The sequence below is a fragment of the Corvus cornix genome, chromosome 2 (genome assembly GCF_000738735.6).
Source record: "Corvus cornix cornix isolate S_Up_H32 chromosome 2, ASM73873v5, whole genome shotgun sequence".
Classification (NCBI taxonomy): domain Eukaryota; kingdom Metazoa; phylum Chordata; class Aves; order Passeriformes; family Corvidae; genus Corvus; species Corvus cornix.
In genome coordinates this window covers 2,030,773-2,049,207 of record NC_046333.1, presented here as the reverse complement: position 1 = coordinate 2,049,207, position 18,435 = coordinate 2,030,773, and the positions used below count along the sequence as shown (strand labels likewise).

Sequence of the window (18,435 nt, the reverse complement as noted above, 5' to 3'; positions counted from 1 at the left end):
ATTCTTGCTCAAACCTGGCGAAGCAGGCAACACAGCTTAACAAATAGGCTTATCTCAAGTGCTCTTTAATAAGAATGTTTATCATTTATTTCTGGAAAATATGCTGAGCCCGGAATGCTGAAAGCTCTCCGTGGTGTTTGACCCGTGTCATTCAAAGCCAGGCATGGGGGGTGTGTTTGGGAGGGGGATATTCTGTCTAGGGTGTCCCAGGGTGCTGCCCACCTCCCTTCCTCAGGAAAAGATGCTGCTTTTCACTTACAGATGTGTTCATTTAGAGCTTTGGTAGGAAAACAGGTTTCTCTGGAAGGTGACTGATACCAGCTCAGATCTGTGTTTTAAATAACTGGGATAAATCTCTGGATGTGCTTAAATCCCTCTATCAGTTATAAAGAAGTTACCAAGACTGGTCTTAGAGCAGGCTCTTGGTCTGTGAGGGATAAAGCTGGGTGGCTTGAAATTCTCCTGAAGTGAAGACCTCAGGAATTCCTCTGGGATCTGATCCATTTCTGTTGGAGTGGGGTGGGAGGTGAACAGGCACAGAGGCCCCCTGGAAATGCTGCCCTGTGCCCACTGCAGCCAAGCCACCCCCTCTCCACCCCATCCAGTCAAACTGACAATTCCAAAGAGAAGCTGTGCTGCTTTCTGGATCAATGAACCCACTGCATGAGGGGCGCTTTCCTGAGGACAGAAAAATGGGGAAGGATGTTGCAGGGCCCATGGAAGGTTCAGTGCAAGGCCAGACATGGTGGTTCCAATGAAAGGAACGTGGTTTTCCCTATTTCACCTGTCAACAGTGTCTCCCTACAATCTATTCCCTTTTCCATCATGGCTACAACCTTCGAGGCTGCAGGACTGTCCAACAGGATCCCAAACTAATGTACTAACAGGGGAAGGAATGACTGGAACTGACAGAACCAACACCAAACTTCTTAGGTCCTTCCAGAAACATTGTGAGAAGTCATCCCTTTGCCATGGTGGGTTTTTATTGCTCTGGAGAAAGAAACTGAGTCCCTGTCCTGGTGATGCTTAGCTGAGGAATGGACTCGTGGCAGTCCTCGTGGCAGTTTAAGTGGATTTGTTTTATATTTGGATTTATTATATATTTGGGTTGTTGCCTCCCACAGAAGCTGTGTATGGATTAAATGGTGACAACACAGGTGACATCTCTTCTTCCAAAGCACACAACTCCTGTCCTACAAGAGGAAGGCATATTTATTTCCTATTTCTCCCCAGCTGAATTTCCACCCATGATATGAAGTAACATCCAGTCAAAACTATGGAACAGTGGGAAAAAGCACCCAAACGCAGGTTAAAATTAATGCTTTTTTTTTTTTTTTAATTTTCATTATAAAGTTAACACATCTATCAAACTTAACTGGTAACAAAAAACAGTTACAAGACATTGCTAATGTGCTGTCAGTAGAAAATAGGGTAAAAGCCAATGAGGTCACAAGCACAACAGCAGAGCAACAACACTGTCCCGATGAGTTATTTCCGCAAATATATACTCTTACTAATATATACATTTATTCATAAAATAAATAATCATAAAAAAATCATCAGACTTAACAAAATACTGAGAGAAAAAAAAAAGGTGACAATTCTACTTTGTACAATAGCTTTGGAATTTCAGGTTGTATCATACATGCAATCTGTACACAGGGGTGCTCGGGTGGGGTGAGGGCAGGGGTTACAGACAGTGATGGAGCTTTGAAGAAGGCGATGTAATCAGGCAGACAGTCTGTGGGAAGGGAAAGCAACGGTGAAAAAACCCACTCACAAGAAGATACTTGTCCCTGACTGCTGGACAAGCATGTTTTGTACCGTGGGGGAATCCCCTGGGGTGCTACAGGTTTGTGTTTTTTGTCTTCCACACTGCTGGTGGGCTTGTCAGAGAGTCCAAAGCTACAACAGGTCTTGTTCAGGCAGGTTTGGTCCTGGCAGTGACAGAAAGCGATGCCATAAGGGATGGATCGAGTGGGTCCCCACTGGGATGAGGAGGTGAAGGCTGAGCTGCTGTCAGCTGGGGACAGGGGCAGTAGGACAACCAGGACTACACCACAGACCGAGGAGAATTTTATCTGTACAGAAGTATTTTGGAGTTTTTGGGAGCCTGACTTGAAAAGACTCAGGCCTCTTGTGCTTTCCAAGTGGTAGCAGTGGGTGGCAAGCGTTGGGAAGGAGCTCTGACATGATGGTGCCATCCCTCAAAACCATGGGTGACACTCAGCTGCTTGCTCAGCCTGAGTCTGTAGCAGACCTGCCTTCAGGATTTTTGGTGGAGTGGAATGAATGCAGAGAAATAAATAAATACTAATAAATAATAAGAAGAAACTTGGAAAAGAAAGGGAAATGCGGAAAGCATCTCCTTACACTTTCCCAGCGTCCATGCAGGGCTGTCCAAGACCTCCCTTGGTGTGCAGAACAGGTGTGAGAAAAGGTCTACAGAGACAGAGGAGGAAACCATGTGAAAAAGACCTTGTGGCTGTTGGACCTCAGGAGCTTTCTCTATCTGGGTGCTGTTCAGCTAAGAGCAGGATTTTGCCTGTGGTTGACTTGGTGGGACCTGTCCAATTCCTTTGCGTGTTCCTCAACAGGGAGAGCAGAGATGCTCCCTTGGGGTCAAATCCATGACAAACCAGGCAATAAAGTGGATTCAAATAATTATTTTTACAAAATAGGCCCACCTTCTGCTCCCCTTGGGACACTTGTACCTGATTTTTGTCAGTTTAAGTGAGAAGAGAATTGAGCCCTCAAACAGTTTTCCATCTTGGAGAATCTAAAGAGAGTTTGGAATCTAGAGTGGGATCCTGCTCATGGATGAAGACACACACTCATGGATGTCCACAAGCCTGTGTCTGCATGGGAGTCAGACATCTAAACACCCATCTCTGATGGAGAAGCATCTGCATGGATCTGTCAGATATGCCCTGAGATTTAAGGGAAGCCCACATTCTTCCAGAGTAGCTTTTAGGAGCCAGTGGGGTACCCTGGAGCATCCCAGATGGCTCTAGACACCTATTTCAATAATTAGTTCAGCCCTAAACACTACATTTAGGCAAATGGAACCCATAATTTGGCTTGCATGGGAGTTTAAGCACCTAGCTCACATGTACATACCTGCCTTTAAGCATCTCACTTGGCATTCCAAATCCCACTGTAGGTACCACTGCCTGGGAATCAACTCCTGGCCTCTTGTTTGTGCTTGAGAAAAATCTCCTCCTCCAAGGTGGAGATGCACCAAAGACCCCTCTGGAAACTGCAGTGAAGTGGGAGCAGACGACTTGCCCAAGCCCCTGAATACACTGGAAGGGGCAAGAATGAGGACTAAACACGCCTTCCTTGAAATGGAGGCCAGAGGAGCCTCCACTTCCCGTCAAACCGAGCAATCTGCACCCCACAGCTGTTAATGGACACCTGAGCCGGGGGGTGAAGAACTGCAGATCAGGAACTTTGCTGGAGAACACAAGGGAGGGCAGCAAACACGAGGATGGAAGGGTTAAGCCATGAATAAAACAATTCAGCCAGACCCCACCACTGCTTCCAGTGAGAGAGAGGGAATCTAAAAAAAGAGATACTCCGATAACGAGAAGTCACTACTAAAACAGCCAAGATTTAGCTTGGAGGGAGGTAGAAAATAGGAAACCATAGGTGTGAAAAAGAGATGAGATCTTGTCCTGCCCAGTCCACCTTCTCTCTCATCAACCAACACTCTCTTACAGCTTCTCATCCCAACAGCTGCTGGAGTTCCAGAATGACAGATCCGAGCAAACATCCCCCTCACTGTGCCACTGCCAGCAGGATGATCCCTTCCCAGCAGCCTCAGCCTTGGAGCAGGACTCTGGAAGAGCCAGGAGTTGTTTCCCTGTGGGCAGCCCAATGAACCAGGCACAGTCTGCAGGGCAGTTGGATTTGGTGCCTTTCATGGCCCTGTTTTCATCTTCCCAAATGGATTTCATTAAAGCATCAAGGGAAGTCTGGAGTAATTTCCATAGTGCAGATCCTAGGACTGGATTCACAACTCCCAGCTCCTGCAGAGCGCTCATGCTGCAACCCTGAATATCCCCAACAACATCAAACACCAGATTTTCAGCACTGAAACCAATCTTTGAAGCTAAAAAAAAAGTAAATAAGTAACCCAAAGCTCACAGTGTTTCTCCTGTGTATGAATTTAAGGATGGGGGCATGATAAGAATATGAACACACACAACAAATGTAACATAATCCATGGACATCTCTGTGGCAACACATCTGAATGCACCGAAAACACCAAAAATATTTGAGATTGAGAGGCAGAAGAGATTATTTTCCGAGGTTTGTTAATACAGAAATCCTGCAGTGCTCAGCTAAGACGACAGTGCTAAGACTGATGCGGTCGGTGCTGACTCAGGGATTTCTGTGCCGTGTTGCACCTTGTGGTGTGGTTGTCTCTGCAATCCCCTCCAAAAATTAAATCCCAACTGCTTTAGTAGTAGCACACAAAGCTTCCTATATGGAGTGGAAGCAATTCCAGAGACTTCAAAATGCTTTGGAGAAGACTGTCAGTGCTGGGCATGACCCTCAGCCGAGAGAAACACTGGGGTCAAGCAACAGAAAATGTCATGCACTTCCCTCCCCGTATTTTCATTTTCTCTGAGAAAGAGAAGCCCCCAAACTCTAAAATTAAACCAAGAAAAAAACAAACCAAAACCAAACAGCAAACAACCAAACTCCTAAACTTTCCATTTCTTTCATAGAAAGAAAAGAGATGAGGCCAAATTCACCCCTTGCAGGTAACTGCACTGTATTTAATAGGTTGGATGTGGAACTGACAGGGCCTGTCCGAGCCATTTGTTCAGCTAAAGGAAAGGCTGGATAGCAGCATGTGAGAGGATGGAATGATGGTCCTTTTTTACTTTTATTTTTTGCATCTGTGTTACTTGGTTGGGTGGCATCTTTTCCCTTCTCCCCGGTACTGCCAGACAGACCCCTGGTACAAACCATCTGCCTGAGGAAAAACCTCATCAGTGGACACTGAAGGGAAGGACACCAGGGATCACGGAGGTGGACTTGGCCAGCTCCCATCTGTGGGAAATGAATGATGTTTTCCTTTTGACTGTAGACTGGAGCATTACACCGAGGTGGGGGAGAAGGTTTGACAGAAAACCATTTCCAGCGAAGAGCCCAACTCAACTGCCTACACAAAGACATCTCGGGTCATCTTGGACACCCAACAGTCTCTGACTACCCAGGTTTAAGATTTGTGTGGGTCTTAGGCTGTTGTAACAACATCTGGACCCCAGCAGGATATTGTAGGGCACCTAATATATCACTGGATATTTGTATTATTGAGTGAAATCCCAAGTCCCTTCTATAAGGAACGCCCTATGGTTTTCACAGAAGGGGAGAACCTGAGGCAGAAGGCAGCTCTGGGTGGTATTTGGACCATCTCTTGTAGGGAGGGATGGCACCAGACTCATCATTGGCTCAATTTTTCACACCAGAACGGTGGAAGCCCTGACATGAGACACCCGGTGTAGGCAGGGGGGTGGGATCTCAGTTTTTCAGACACCTCCCAAATTCATGTGTAGCAGTGAGCGATGGCCCAAGCCCCTTCTCCAAAACCATGGGGTCAGACACAGGCCCAGCTCCCAGACCCCTCACAGCCTCTTTTCCACCTCAGGGATGGGTAGAATCAGACCCAGGACTGGAACCCTCGGGTGCACTTGGGGTGATGAACAGAATTCACACAGGCATTTTTCACTGACTTTAGTAGCAGCTGCTCAACCCCTTACATTGTATCATCACAGAGATGATTAATTACATAACAAACCAAACAAGTACCCACGGCCTTCGTTAAAAACCCCTTAAATGGAGGGGGAGCCCCCAACAACTGAGCTGGTTCAAGCCTGACCCCAGCTTGGAGTGAAGGAGCACAACTTCCAGCCCATCTCAGCTGATGATCAGGTTGTAGCTTCACCTCCTTGACTCATGGTGGACATCACATCATCAGTCTGGACCCATGGAAGAACTCATCATCTACTCTGAGCTCAGCAGCTGAAGTCAGAGATACACCCAGAGGGCACTCAACCAAACATAGCTTAGGTACCATCCTAAGTATAATGAATCACCTTCTGGATTTGTTTCTTGCCATTGATCCCAGCAGAAAATTAGATAAATAGCTTAGGTCAGATGAAATAAATTCCACTGTTGCAATCAAAGTTTGTTCACATCTAGAGGCAATTGCTCAGCAAATGCCCAGTTTCAATATTTTTTCCCCCTGCCTCCCAAAAAGCTTCACCTGCTGGTGATGCTGGGCTTGTTCTGGTGCAAAAGCAGAAATGGTGGATGTGAACAAGCTGCAGATGGGCTGGGATCAGATTCCAGCTCCCATGCATGGAAGCCAAATCCTTCAACCCATTTCTTCAGTGGTGTGGTACAAAAGAAGGAGTTCGAAACCACTTTGCTGAAAAATCTTAGGGTAAAACCAGTTGTGGGTGTGACCCCGCTGAAGTCAATGGATTGAAGGGACCTTGGCCTGCAACAATATGAATTTTCACTGTTGGGTCACCATTTATTGACAGAAGTTCCTGGTAGGACGTGTCCAACATCTCTCACTGTGGCTGCTTGCACTGCATCGTATTAAGTAAACCAGATGTATCTTCCCTAAGCCCATCCTCTCCAATTTATCAACATCTTCCACCCCATAAGTGGTTTCCTGCAGAGTTTGTTGTCTTGACAGGCTGTGTTTGAATGTTGGTTATAGGGGCAATCTCCCCCTGCAGTGGCTTCCTTCTCTATTTCCCATGCTAAGGGTCTCCTTTTCACCAAGACTGCATTATGAAAACCAGTCATGCATCCATTAATTGATCTTTATTTAATTTTTCAGTGATCTACTGCCTTCTACCAGTTGGTGTGTGGCCATCGATGGGGTGCAGGGCTTACATGACAGATATCACAGATTGGTTTTCTCTCCATGCTTTTTCTTTGCTTCTCTTGATCTCCTCCTCTCTCCTTCTCTCTCTTCTGTTCTCATTTCACTGCAGCTTTTATTTCTTTTTGCATAGCACTGATAGAAGTGCCTCCATCAATAAGCAAATCTTGCCCTTGGGCACAGCCCTGAGACAAATGGGTGATGCATAAACTGCACCAGCCTAGGAGTAGTCCCAGGAGACGCCGCAGTGACTCAGAGTCAGCCCTCGGAGGCATCATTTCCTCCTGTTTTCTCTCTGATGGGATTAAGCTCTGTTTGTTCCCTTCTTCTTCTGCGTATTCCCTCCTTTGGTTCCTGGGAAAAGGCTGACACGCACAGAGGAGCACTCTGATTTTTCTGCACAGATTTCCAGGAGTGAGCCAGCCAACAGCCATGATTACATTGCCATAAAATGGGAATTAATTCATGCCCTGTTTCCCTTCCTGTGCTGAAGAGACAGAATAAACACCAATCCATTGTCCTTTTCCAGGATAGGAACCCAAAAGCAGGGGTAAGGCAAAGAGGACACAGGGCAAGTGCATCTGAGGCTAAACCAGGCTGCGACTCCATGCTTGGTTCACCCCTCATTTATCCCAGTGTTGACCGGGAATAACTCAAGCAGGGCTACAGGGCTGTAAATACCAAGGTGATGGGCTGAGTCCATGCCTGATACCCTGAAGGAAGTCCTGATGCCCATGGAGGAGGTGAGACCTGTTTCTGTAAACCGTGTAAACTGGAATTGGAAGCAGAGCAACATGCAAAGACGGGGAGTCAGGGGTGAGCAGCAGAGATGGGCCAGAACTGCAAAGCTGAGATTTGGCTCTGTGTCCAAACTTACCCAAACTCTGGGCTGGTTCAGACTCTGGGTTTCGTCCATTTTAATCTGTGCCACTTTTACAGGTGGGAATGGCTGTAGGAATTAGGTGTGGAAACCAAGTTTGGCTTGAGTCTGAGACTGGTCCAGCTTGTGGGGTGTGGTGGTGATGGTGTGTTGGTTCACCCTCATGTAAACTAATGGGTGACAACGAGTCCTTCAGATCCATGTTCCCGACAGACCTGTGGGCTCAGGCTGTTGCCAGGTGCCCAGGAAGCCTGCAGGAGGTGCAGAGAGTGGATGGACTAAGTGCACTTTCCACTGTTGGTGAGGGAATTCTCCAACGAGGTGGGAAGAGTGAACACTTTCCCATTCCATCCTTTTCCTGGGATGCTGAGGAGATGGATGTCCTGTGCTCAGGAGCGAGTGTCCAGCCCCAGGAGACTCACTGCACCGCATGTTTCCAAGGAACACTCACTGGCTGAGCCATGCCCTGGGGCTGGAGAACTGGAGCAGCATTCCCATTTGTGGGACTGTCTCCTTCTCAATGCACACACTGAGTCCTCTTCACTTCACACACAAGACACTGAACTTTTCCGCACCGTGCACATCACCTGTGTGCCAACAGGGCATTTGCAGTTTTCTTTCTTTCTCTCCCTCTTCTTCTCCCTCCTTCCCTTTCTAGAGATGTCATGGAATCCTATGTGAAATCTGGCAGAAGCTACTATGCTAAAAAGTTCACACCAAGAGCTTGCTCATACTCCAGCTCTATTAGATATTTGTAGACTTCTCTGGTTCCAAGGCAAAAGCAAAGAAATAGTCATGCTCTTTATTAAAAAAAAAAATCATTAATTTATCTGCCTTTATTTCTTTTGCTGCTATTGCTTATATTACACAGTCTGGCCATTTGGGTTTGCAGAGAGATCTCTCAGAAAGCTCAGTGCTGCTGTCCAGCACAGCCTCTGCCTGGCTGAGGGAAAAGGAGATACTTAGGAAGATGCAAGTCTTTCAAAGGACACTTAATCACACGAGTCACTTCAGGTGGGTGAGAGCAGAGCAAATCCATGCTTTTGCTAATGCTCTTCTTTCCAGCTCAGTGTTGTGGGCTGGAAGAAAAAGCCGCTCTCCTGCTGGAGGCATTGGCGTTGGGGCAGAACTTGTGTGACTGCCAGATGTACCTCGGGATAGCCCAGAAGTCATTAGACCTATTCTATCCAACCAATTTTAGCCTTTTTAATTTTTTTTTTTGTCCAGTTTTTATTCTTTCAATATCAAAAAAGTAGACTTCTCTCACGTCTGCAACCTCAGAGGAAGTAGGCTCAAAATCCATTTCTCCACTCGGAGCCCGGGGAAGGGCTTTGCCTGCTTTATTTGCACGTGTGGACATCGTAGACTCGTATGCACTCCTGGCAGCGGACGTAGCAGCACCAGTGGAAGATACAGTGACACTTCTCTTTCCGTTTCTCAGTCCTCGTGTTGTGCCCGCGGCCGCAGCACAAAAGGTCGCAACCGTCAATCCCATGGGAAGTGACGTTGCAGATCCTGTCGCGGGTCCCAAAGGAGCCTGTCTCAGGGTTGGGCTCACAAAAGTTCGGTGAGTTCTCGTAGTAAACCAGGTCCTTCTCAGTCGGGGCCTTGAAGAAGTTGTATTTAGGCCGGAGGGTCTCCACCCAGCCGCGGGATTCCCGGTGCTTTTCCACCACCATTTCCGATGCGCTGTCGTACTTGTCCTTGAGGTAGTCGCCGATGACCCTGAAGTCCGGCTGGGACCACCAGCAGGTCTTCACTTCGCAGCTGCCCGAGAGCCCGTGGCACTTGCACTTGAGGTGCATGAGCTCAATGATAGACTGCAAAAGAGAAGGAAGGCAAAGGAGAAGGAACACATTAACCTGTAATTAAAACACTTACGACATTCTGCTACTTAGCCGTGATTTTCCAAAGAATTATGAATGTTTTCATAGATATATTTACACTCTTGAGAACAAAAGTTGTCTCACCCCCCAGTCAATGCCCTGCTCACTGCTGGGTCTAAGATAAAACTTCTGTACTTTACAGTTTTCAGTGACTGGTTCTGATTCCCAACTCAGATTTAAAGATCTACCAAAAACTTTCACCAAGGAGATTTTGGATCATATTAACTTCCGTCTTCATGTGGAAATACTACAGTGCTGTCACCCAGGATCACAATTCAATCACATCTGGGCAGAGAAGCCAAGAACACACAAAGCTACTCAAACAATGCCTTCACAAATGAAATATGCAGCTTTTCCAGTGGAAATTAAAGGAATATGAAATGTCTTAACTGTCTAGAACAGAACTCCATCCTTTACGTATGTTTCGTGTTTACTTAAGCAAACAAGGTTCAAGCCTTGCTGTGGCTACTTTCAGAAACTGAAAAGGAATTTATTTCTATTTTTAAGCCAGGGTTATGATTTTTCTAAAATCATTTCAAACGAAAAAAACCAAAGAGCCCAACTTTTGATTTGAAATGCTCAGGCTTCGACACAAAACACTTTCCTAGGATAAACAGGAGGGTGATTATTGATCCCAGAAGTTTGCTACCTGTTTTTACCTCTTATAAAATGGGCTTAAATATTTCCAGAGGTGTTGCCCTCCAGTACTCTGAGGTGGGAGACAACCTTATGCAACCGGCTTGATAATCTGCATTTTCAGAGTGATCAGCAAATTTCTGGGTACGTGAATAGGCGAGTACCAGCCTGAGTCCAAGAGATTTGCCATGAATCAGCACCTTGGTGTTCACCAGGTGCTTTCCTGTGTTATTTACAGAGTATCACCCGCCGCAAAGCAGGTTGCAATTAGCCATGAGAGAGAACCACAAAAGGTTTGGTTCCTATAATCACGCTGAACTTAATCAAAACTCCTGGCGGAGTGGTAGGGTTGGAGTTCCTATGGGAACTAATAGGAAACACTGCCCATGGCTCAGGTCTAGCTGGGAACATTCAAGTATGGAGACCTGGAAGAGCCGCCCCATGGGTGCTGGCATGGTGAGAATGGAAAACACCAGTGCTTTCTAAAACAGTGGGATTTCAGGCCATGGTGTGACATCTGCTTTCTAATCTCTGACACCTGTAAAATATCCTAAAATAACCCAGCACCAAGACACAAGACTTAGAGTAAAAAGACCTCTGCGGGCCTGTGATCACAGGGATGTTTGTTCATTTTTTTCCAAGGATTCTCACTTCAGAGCAAATTCTCACTTTAAAGAAAATCCCTCCTTTCCACTCTCTACAGATTCTCCACAGCCCTCTTTGTCCCACTACGCATCCCAGTAACTGCCACCAGCATGGCCCCATCCCTGGGGGTACCTGGGATAATTTAGGTCAGAGCTGGAGGAACCCACATCATCACTTGTGGTCATCTCCATTGCAGATAATTTTGGTTTCTGGTGGTATTTCCCTTTCAAAAGTTGTATTCCAACAGCTCTGCTGTGGTGCGAGGTGGGATAACTCCACCAGGGATTCATAGAATCCACTTGAGGAGCTCTCAAGAAGCCCCAGCCTGCCTGAGGACAGGTGTCCCAGCCACTGTGGTGGCTTTGCTACAGCTCTCTGCACAAAGGTCCCCCTGGATATGTGCAAGACCTTCTGCTGAGGGGACAAGACCACATTAATCTGCTCTCTGTTATCTCAGAGAAGCTGTGGCATAACCTCTGTTAGAAAGGGCTTTGTGGTTTAGTTCCACAAATTGTTTCCCACAAATCAGACTCTTCTGGCACTTACGGGCTATTCTTGAGATGAAAAAAAAAAAAAAGGAATATCCCCCTTTTGGGATTATTCCACCCAGGGAAATGATTCATTGTGTATAAGGCAGATTTTGTGCTTTCTTTTACCCAATAGATTTTGTTCCAGGATTGTTTGAAGTGAAAACAGCTTTAGGGCATGGTCCAAGTTTAATCAGGAGGTACCAGAGTCATATTGTCTCTAATTTCCTGGGAAATTGAACAGGGTTGGGAAGATGGGTTGTGGGAAAAGGTCTCCTGCTCTCTTCCTCCCTCAAGGCTGCAAAGAAGGGGAATTGCACCCAAACTTCAGGTGCCCCACAGCCAATGGAAGGGAACAGGCACAATTAGGACATTATTAACTGAGTTAGTAACTCTAAACGTGGAATCACAGAATGATTTGGGTTGGAAGGGACCTTAAAAATCATTCAGTTCCAACCACCCTGGCATGAGCAGGGACACCTTTCACTAGACCAGGTTGCTCCAAGCCCCATCCAACCTGGCCTTGAACACTTCTAGGAATGAGGTGTCCACAACTTCTGGAGGTAGACATCTTTATAAAACAAGATGAAATCCCATCCTAAGCCTGCCTTGCTCCATTCTCTACAGAACAGCTCTGGACCACTGACTCCAAGGCAGACATTTACAGCTGCGCGGGTGAATTTATGTGGAGCTTTCATAGATCAGGCACATCGATCTAGAACTATCATAGGACAGGTATTACCATTTTGCGACGTAAATCTGCCCAGATTTCGATCCTTTTAGTCCCCTTAATTCCCTCCCACCATTCATTATGTCGGGTTAGAAAATAACAATAGGAAAGGTAAAACTTCAATGTCCTTACGGTCCTTCCAGCTTCGTTGTTGTGCCTGTTCATGGCTGAGCGAGCGTCGGGCCTGTTCTCCCGGGCATCCGCGAATTCCCGGGACACCATGCTCCCAAACTCCACGTCCTCACTGCAGCCTCCCCACTTCCAGCCCTCCCCAGGAGAGCCCTTGTGGCGCGTGTCACACCCGCAGATGGTGGCCGAGCCCTCGGCGCAGGATCTGGTCACGGCGAAAGCCACCCCGGCAGAGGCGATGGCGTGGACAAAGGCGGACTCCCTGGTGGCTGCGAAAGAGAGAAGTCAGTGAATAAGGGCCAGTGAAGGATGGGTTTGATCCGTCCTGTGGCCATCTTCTCTGGAGGGCATGGCAGAAGGCCAGGAAATCCTCCTCTTCCCTGTGGTCTGGCTTGGACTTACTCCAAAGATGTTTTCTTCTGCTAGGAAACGCGCTCCTGTGCAGACAGGACCAGGCTTGATTCAAGGCCACTGAGGTCAGCCAAGAAGTTCTGACTGGGGTCATCCTCAGGTCTTTGGACAGGGCCATGGCACCACAGAAAGCTGTGCAAACCTGAATTTCAGGGGCCACGTGGAATATCTATATGGTGCTGTGCAGTCAATGCACCTCACAGCCAGACCCTGAGCCGTGGGCTTCGCTTCAGACACACAGAATTTGGGGATGTTGCCAAAAAATGGAAAATGCACATCTACACCGAACGACAGCCTCACTCTTAGTGGTGGGACCAGCACCAGGTAAAGTTCCTCTTCTTTGACTGGGAGAGGTGCTGGTGGCTGGAAGGCAGGAAAATGCCAGGATGGTCACATCCTCAACCCTCAGGATGTAAACCAAACACTGTCCCCACCCTCCATCCCTTTTTTCCCCGAGGCTGTGCCTCTCACTCAGTGACAGTGTCCAAGGTGCACCTTGCACCTGCCCCAAGTTTTCCTTACTTGCCTAATTAGGGACTGGAAAATGAGCTTTCCTTTTCTGCCCATTGCCTCAGGCTGGAGAGTGGGATCAGCTAAAGATGTTAAGGACTGAGGAGTTTTAGTCTTTGTGGAGAACTTCCATCACAGCTCTCCATCCCAGGAAGAGCTGGGCAGGAAAGGGGAGCAGGCAAGGCTTTCCCAGATGCCAGTGCTTTTTCCACACTGTGCCAAAATGAAAACCAAACTTTTCAAACTGCTTTGCAAGCGGGGAATACCCCAAGATATCAGTTTTTACTTCCCTTCTCCCTCGCACTTTTGGTTTCTTCACTCACAGGAAATGATCCTGCAGTTCAACCCCACATCTCAGAAAGCACCACTGCTTTTTGGCTGCAGTAAAATGGGATTTCTACTGTGAACAGGGCTGTTCTCAAACCCTTGAGGCAATTCTAAGCAGACACCATAATTCTGATCACTGGCCTCCCTTAACCTCTTGTACTGCTCCCCATTCCCCTTGTGCTTACAGACCAGTTATCCTTGACATTGTGTTGTTTCTGACACTTTTCAGATGATTCCACTGGGACATTGAAATATGAATGGATCCATAAAGGCACAAGGTCACATTTTAAGTTACTTGCAACTTCACCAACTTCTACCAAGCTTTGTATCAGCTGACTACTCAAAAACCACTCAAACCCTCCCTGGACCGTATTTTGCTGATCAGAGCTTTCCCTAGGCATTTTGGCTTAATCTTTGCCTTCTAGATGCTTCCAGGCTTTACTAATGTGAAGAGAGTTTAATGCACCAAGCCAAAAAGTCAACATGTTTTCGGGGAGCAATCAAAACTGCGGAGCAGTCCCGGCTGGATTCAAGGCTTAAGCAAGAACTCAGGCTTTGCTTTGGGAAGGCTACCAAATACAACAATATGCAAATCCAGTAATGTGCATGAACTTACAAGCTGAAGGGATGAGCAATGTCCTGGAACATGTTTGTCAGGGCACTTGGGGAGGTTAGTAAGTCACCGAGGGCTACAACCCAGAAAAAAAAAGAAAAAGGAAAATGCAGGAACCCTCAGGTCCCCAGTGTGATTTTGAAAAACCCTTGTTCAGCATCTGTCCAGCCTGGAGGATCCCAGCGTCCTGCAAATGATGACCATGCAGTTCTTGACTGGGAGAGCTCAGCTTTCACAGTCCCGTTCTAACAGGACTGGGGACTTTGCATCTTGCGCTTGCCTAAGTCCAAGCGGGATCCAGAAACCAAATTTTAGGGGTGGAGAGCTTTGTATGAGCTCCACAAGGACATTTCTGACCAGCCCTGGGGCCTCTGAAAAATAGAAGGCTTCTCACAAAAGCGAGATGAGGTGGTGGGGTGAGTGCCATTCTAATCTGGTAGGGAGGTGGAAGGTGCTGTGTCCGGCCAGAGAAAAGCTGACACAGCTCCCACATCCTCCCAGTGTGGCCCAGCTAATCCTGCAACATTTTCATAAAATCATAGAATGGTTGGATTGGAAGGTCCTTAAAGATAATGTAGCTCCAATGTCCCCAAATCTTTCTGCTTTCACCCCATGCTTCCCCCAGCCTGTGTTGGGGATTGGGATTAGCCTGACCCCTGTGCAGGACCTTGTGCTTGGCCTTGTTGGGCTTCATGAGGTTTGCACAGACCCACATCTCCAGCCTGCCCAGCTCCCTCTGGATCCATCTCTTCCCTCCAGCGTGTGACTGCACCACTCAGCCTGGCGTCACCAGCAAACTTCCTGAGGGTGCCCTGGATCCCACTGCCCACGTCACCAACCAACAGTGCCAGTCCCAACACCAACCCCTAAGGAACACCACCGCATCTCCTAGAGCGGCACCACGCAGCTAACCCCTGATCCACCAGGCAGTCCATCCATCAAATCCAGGTATCTCCAATTCAGAGACAAGGATGTGAGCTTTTCTCTGACTATAAAGCACGTTCCTCGGTTAGGTCAGCATCACCCTTTGCTCTGCTCAGGAGAGATCGGATCCAGGCCTTTGGCTTCTTGGGAAGGTGTTGCAGGTGCTGAACTGATGTTTGCAAACCTCCTGTGCCTTGCCAAGCTTGAACCAAAAAGAAAGCCGTGGTGTCTGTGCAGAAAAACTTCTCCTGTGTGGGTATGAGAGAGGTGGTCTTGGCTTGGGAGTCCACAGTTTGTGGATCCCAGCTTGGATTCAGCAGGAACATCGGCTCAGCACAGAGGTGTTTCTTTGTGCATTCCCCTCGCTACAAGAAGGACATTGAGAGGCTGGAGCGTGTCCAGGGAAGGGAATGGAGCTGGGAAAGGGGCTGAGCCTGGAGCAAAGGAGGCTCAGGGGGAACCTTGTGGCTCTGCACAAGTCCCTGACAGGAGGGGGCAGCCGGGGGGGGGTCGGGCTCTGCTGCCAGGGAACAGGGACAGGAGGAGAGGGAATGGCCTCAGGCTGGGATATTAGGGAAATTTGGATATTTGGGTTGGATATTAGGGAAAATTTCTTCACACTGAAAGGGTTGTCAGGCCCTGGCACAGCTGCCCAGGGCAGTGGTGGCATCACCTGGAGGGATTTAAAAAGATATGGCACTTGGGAACACGGGAGACCAGCGGACGTGGCAGTGCTGGGTTCATGCTTGGGCTCAATGACCTTGTCGGTCTTTTCCAACCTTAAGAATTCTATGATCCGATGATTCTGTCCTGGTGCAGAGCTCACCAAACCCCAGGGAGCTTCAGGCAGCACAGCCTGGAGAATTCCTGCATTTGCCAGGACTTGGGCACAGCTGAACAAGCAGTTCCGGGCAGACAGTTTTGGCTGTAGACACCAAACCCTAAATCTCAGGTCCATCACCTAAACTCTGCACCGTTTTTAGTCCTTGTTGAAAGCCAGGAGGGAATTGATGGGATTATCCTTAAGAAGCACCAATTACACTGAACTCTTCCCAGAAAGCGCTCAGTGCCTTTTACAGCCTGGATAGGACGTAATCACTCCCCTGCTTTTGAAATGCAGCCACCACTTAAGAGCACACAACAGGAAGCAAATCGCGTTGTATCTGATCGTAACTACCTGGGGAATGCAGGCAGGCAGGGCAAAGGAGCTGAGATCTGGCCCCGGGGCACTGAGGTGAGGAGTTTGTCTCTTGAGAAAGTCGCAGCCGCTCTCTTAATGACTCCACGGAATTAGGGCACTGGGTTTACATCTCCTACCCCTAACTTAAGGCACCGGGTTCAATATTGACGCAGATGGAGCGGTGCCACCGTGTGAGTCACGTCCTGCCACCTCCCAAGCCATGGGACTGTCCTGCCATCGCTAAGCAGAGCTGACCCTGCCGAGCTCGGGAGAGCTCCCCGGGTCGTAGCCGGAGGCGGTGTGGCTGCAGGAATGGAGAAGGAGTGTATGGAGACAGAGATAAGCAGAAGGAAAGCATGCACTTGTAATGGAAATGAGGGGTTATTAAGGTGCCATATAAAAATGCAAGAGATTTAGCGAAGATAGCAGGAAAGTGCCGTGTATTTGTCAGGTCGCCTCATTCCTCTCTGGGTGGTTCTGGTAGCAGGAGACAGCAGCTCGTTGGGGCTTGAAGAGAGCTTCTGGAAAGTCATCTGGCAGGAGGAGGCTAGCAGGGATTAATATCTCACGGGGATGTTGACTTCAGAGCGTTTTAATCACCTTCTTTTCAGTGCAGCACAAGGTCACCGAAGCTCTCTCTGCCTTCAGCTCGCTTAATTCCTGCCTGCTCCTGAGTTTCCCTGCAGGGCCCAGAGTGTGGGATGTCTGGTGCTTCCCCAGAATTTCCTCGCCATTCTGGAGGGATTGAGTATCAGTGAAAAAGTGCTGAGACTCACAGAGGGCCTTTAGGGGTGTCTCCTAAAGCAGAGGTCTCCAAGTCACTGATCCCTTCTGGAAAGTGTTCCTAAAAGCCCAGACTGAAATCTGAGAAACTGAATGTCCCCTGAATATCCTGTGCAGGACCTCTCTGACCACTCGTCCCAGCACCAAACCCATCTTGAGATGCAAAAACGCTTGGCTGAGTAGTTTAATTTTGATAATCCAGAGGCCTGAGGATGACATGACCTAAGATTTGCTTTCCTGCTGTGACAGGGCTTTTTTAAGTGACTTTGGGCAAATCCCTTAGTCATTCTGTGCTTCTGCTTCCTTATCTGTACACCTGAGGACAATCCTGCTTATCTCCTCAGGAGTCTGCAATGCTAAATTCAGTGATGTCTTCAGAACTGTAGGCAGGAGTTGGGGCCGAGCAGAGGGTTCTCAGACTGTGGGATGAGGCAGGCAAATGAATAACTGCACAAATATCTCAGCTGTCCAATGCAAGAAACCTGCTCTCCTGTGTTCTTCTGCCCAGACAGTGACTTATTTTTCCTGAATCTTTTCCCTGAATGACGAAATGATTAACCCCAAGTCAGGTAGATATCCCAGATACGTGGCAAAATGGACTGTGCTGATGCAGTAGGATGAACAGAATGGTTTATTTTGCTCTGAAAATCCCTTTTTACCACATCTATACCATGACACTGAGCCCTGTTGTCCCCATTTCTGACACCTTAAATCTTTCCTTTTTGGAACAGAGTCCTTGGAGTGAAGCACTGACTTAGTGCCTTTTTGGGGCTGGATAATGTATAAACAACATGGAAAAGAATAGAATTGTCCCAGACAATGGAGGAAAGAATTCCCAGCCACGTCCATTCGTGAGGAGAGGATCCTGCTCCCTGCTCCACGACTGGAAAGACATTGGCATGGTGTGGCTGTGAGCTCTGAATTTCTGACACCACGGACTTCTGGAGTGCTCTTGGGAGAGGCACTTAGCAAAAAACGGAGTGGAACAGAGGAAATGGAATATCTGTTTAGGAGGACTGTGGGGAGGAGTTGTGCTGGCTTCTCTGAGCTTCGTTTTTCAAAGCTAAAAGTCTACAGAAAGGCACTTCTTGCTCCAGCTGCTTGAGACACCCACCTTTAAGGGGTGGAAGGTGCAAAGGCTTTCCAACATTTTTCTGGTAGGGCAGACTCCCTAAGCACATGAGGGAGTGTGAGAAAGGGTTTCAATTCCCTCCTTGGCTCGAGGGGATACAAACCCACAGCTGTCAGTTAGGATTTGCACAACAGTTGACACTACACTGACTCTGGATTAAAAGGGAAAAACCTGACCAAATAAACTAAATAAGACCCAAGAACTGAAAA

The 18,435-nt window shown here is 47.8% G+C and overlaps 1 protein-coding gene across 1 annotated transcript in view; it reads right to left on the bottom strand.

Moving 5' to 3' along the window:
• Positions 1 to 1,334: 1,334 nt before the first annotated feature.
• WNT3A (Wnt family member 3A) overlaps positions 1,335 to 18,435 on the bottom strand; it is a 91,386-nt gene continuing 74,285 nt past the window's right edge. The window contains exons 3-4 of the mRNA XM_039549704.1: positions 12,350 to 12,615; positions 1,335 to 9,613 (exon numbers count right to left, since the gene is read on the bottom strand). Of these exons, the coding sequence (XP_039405638.1) occupies positions 9,134 to 9,613; positions 12,350 to 12,615 (746 nt within the window). The 3' untranslated portion in view covers positions 1,335 to 9,133. The remainder of the gene's footprint in view (positions 9,614 to 12,349; positions 12,616 to 18,435) is intronic.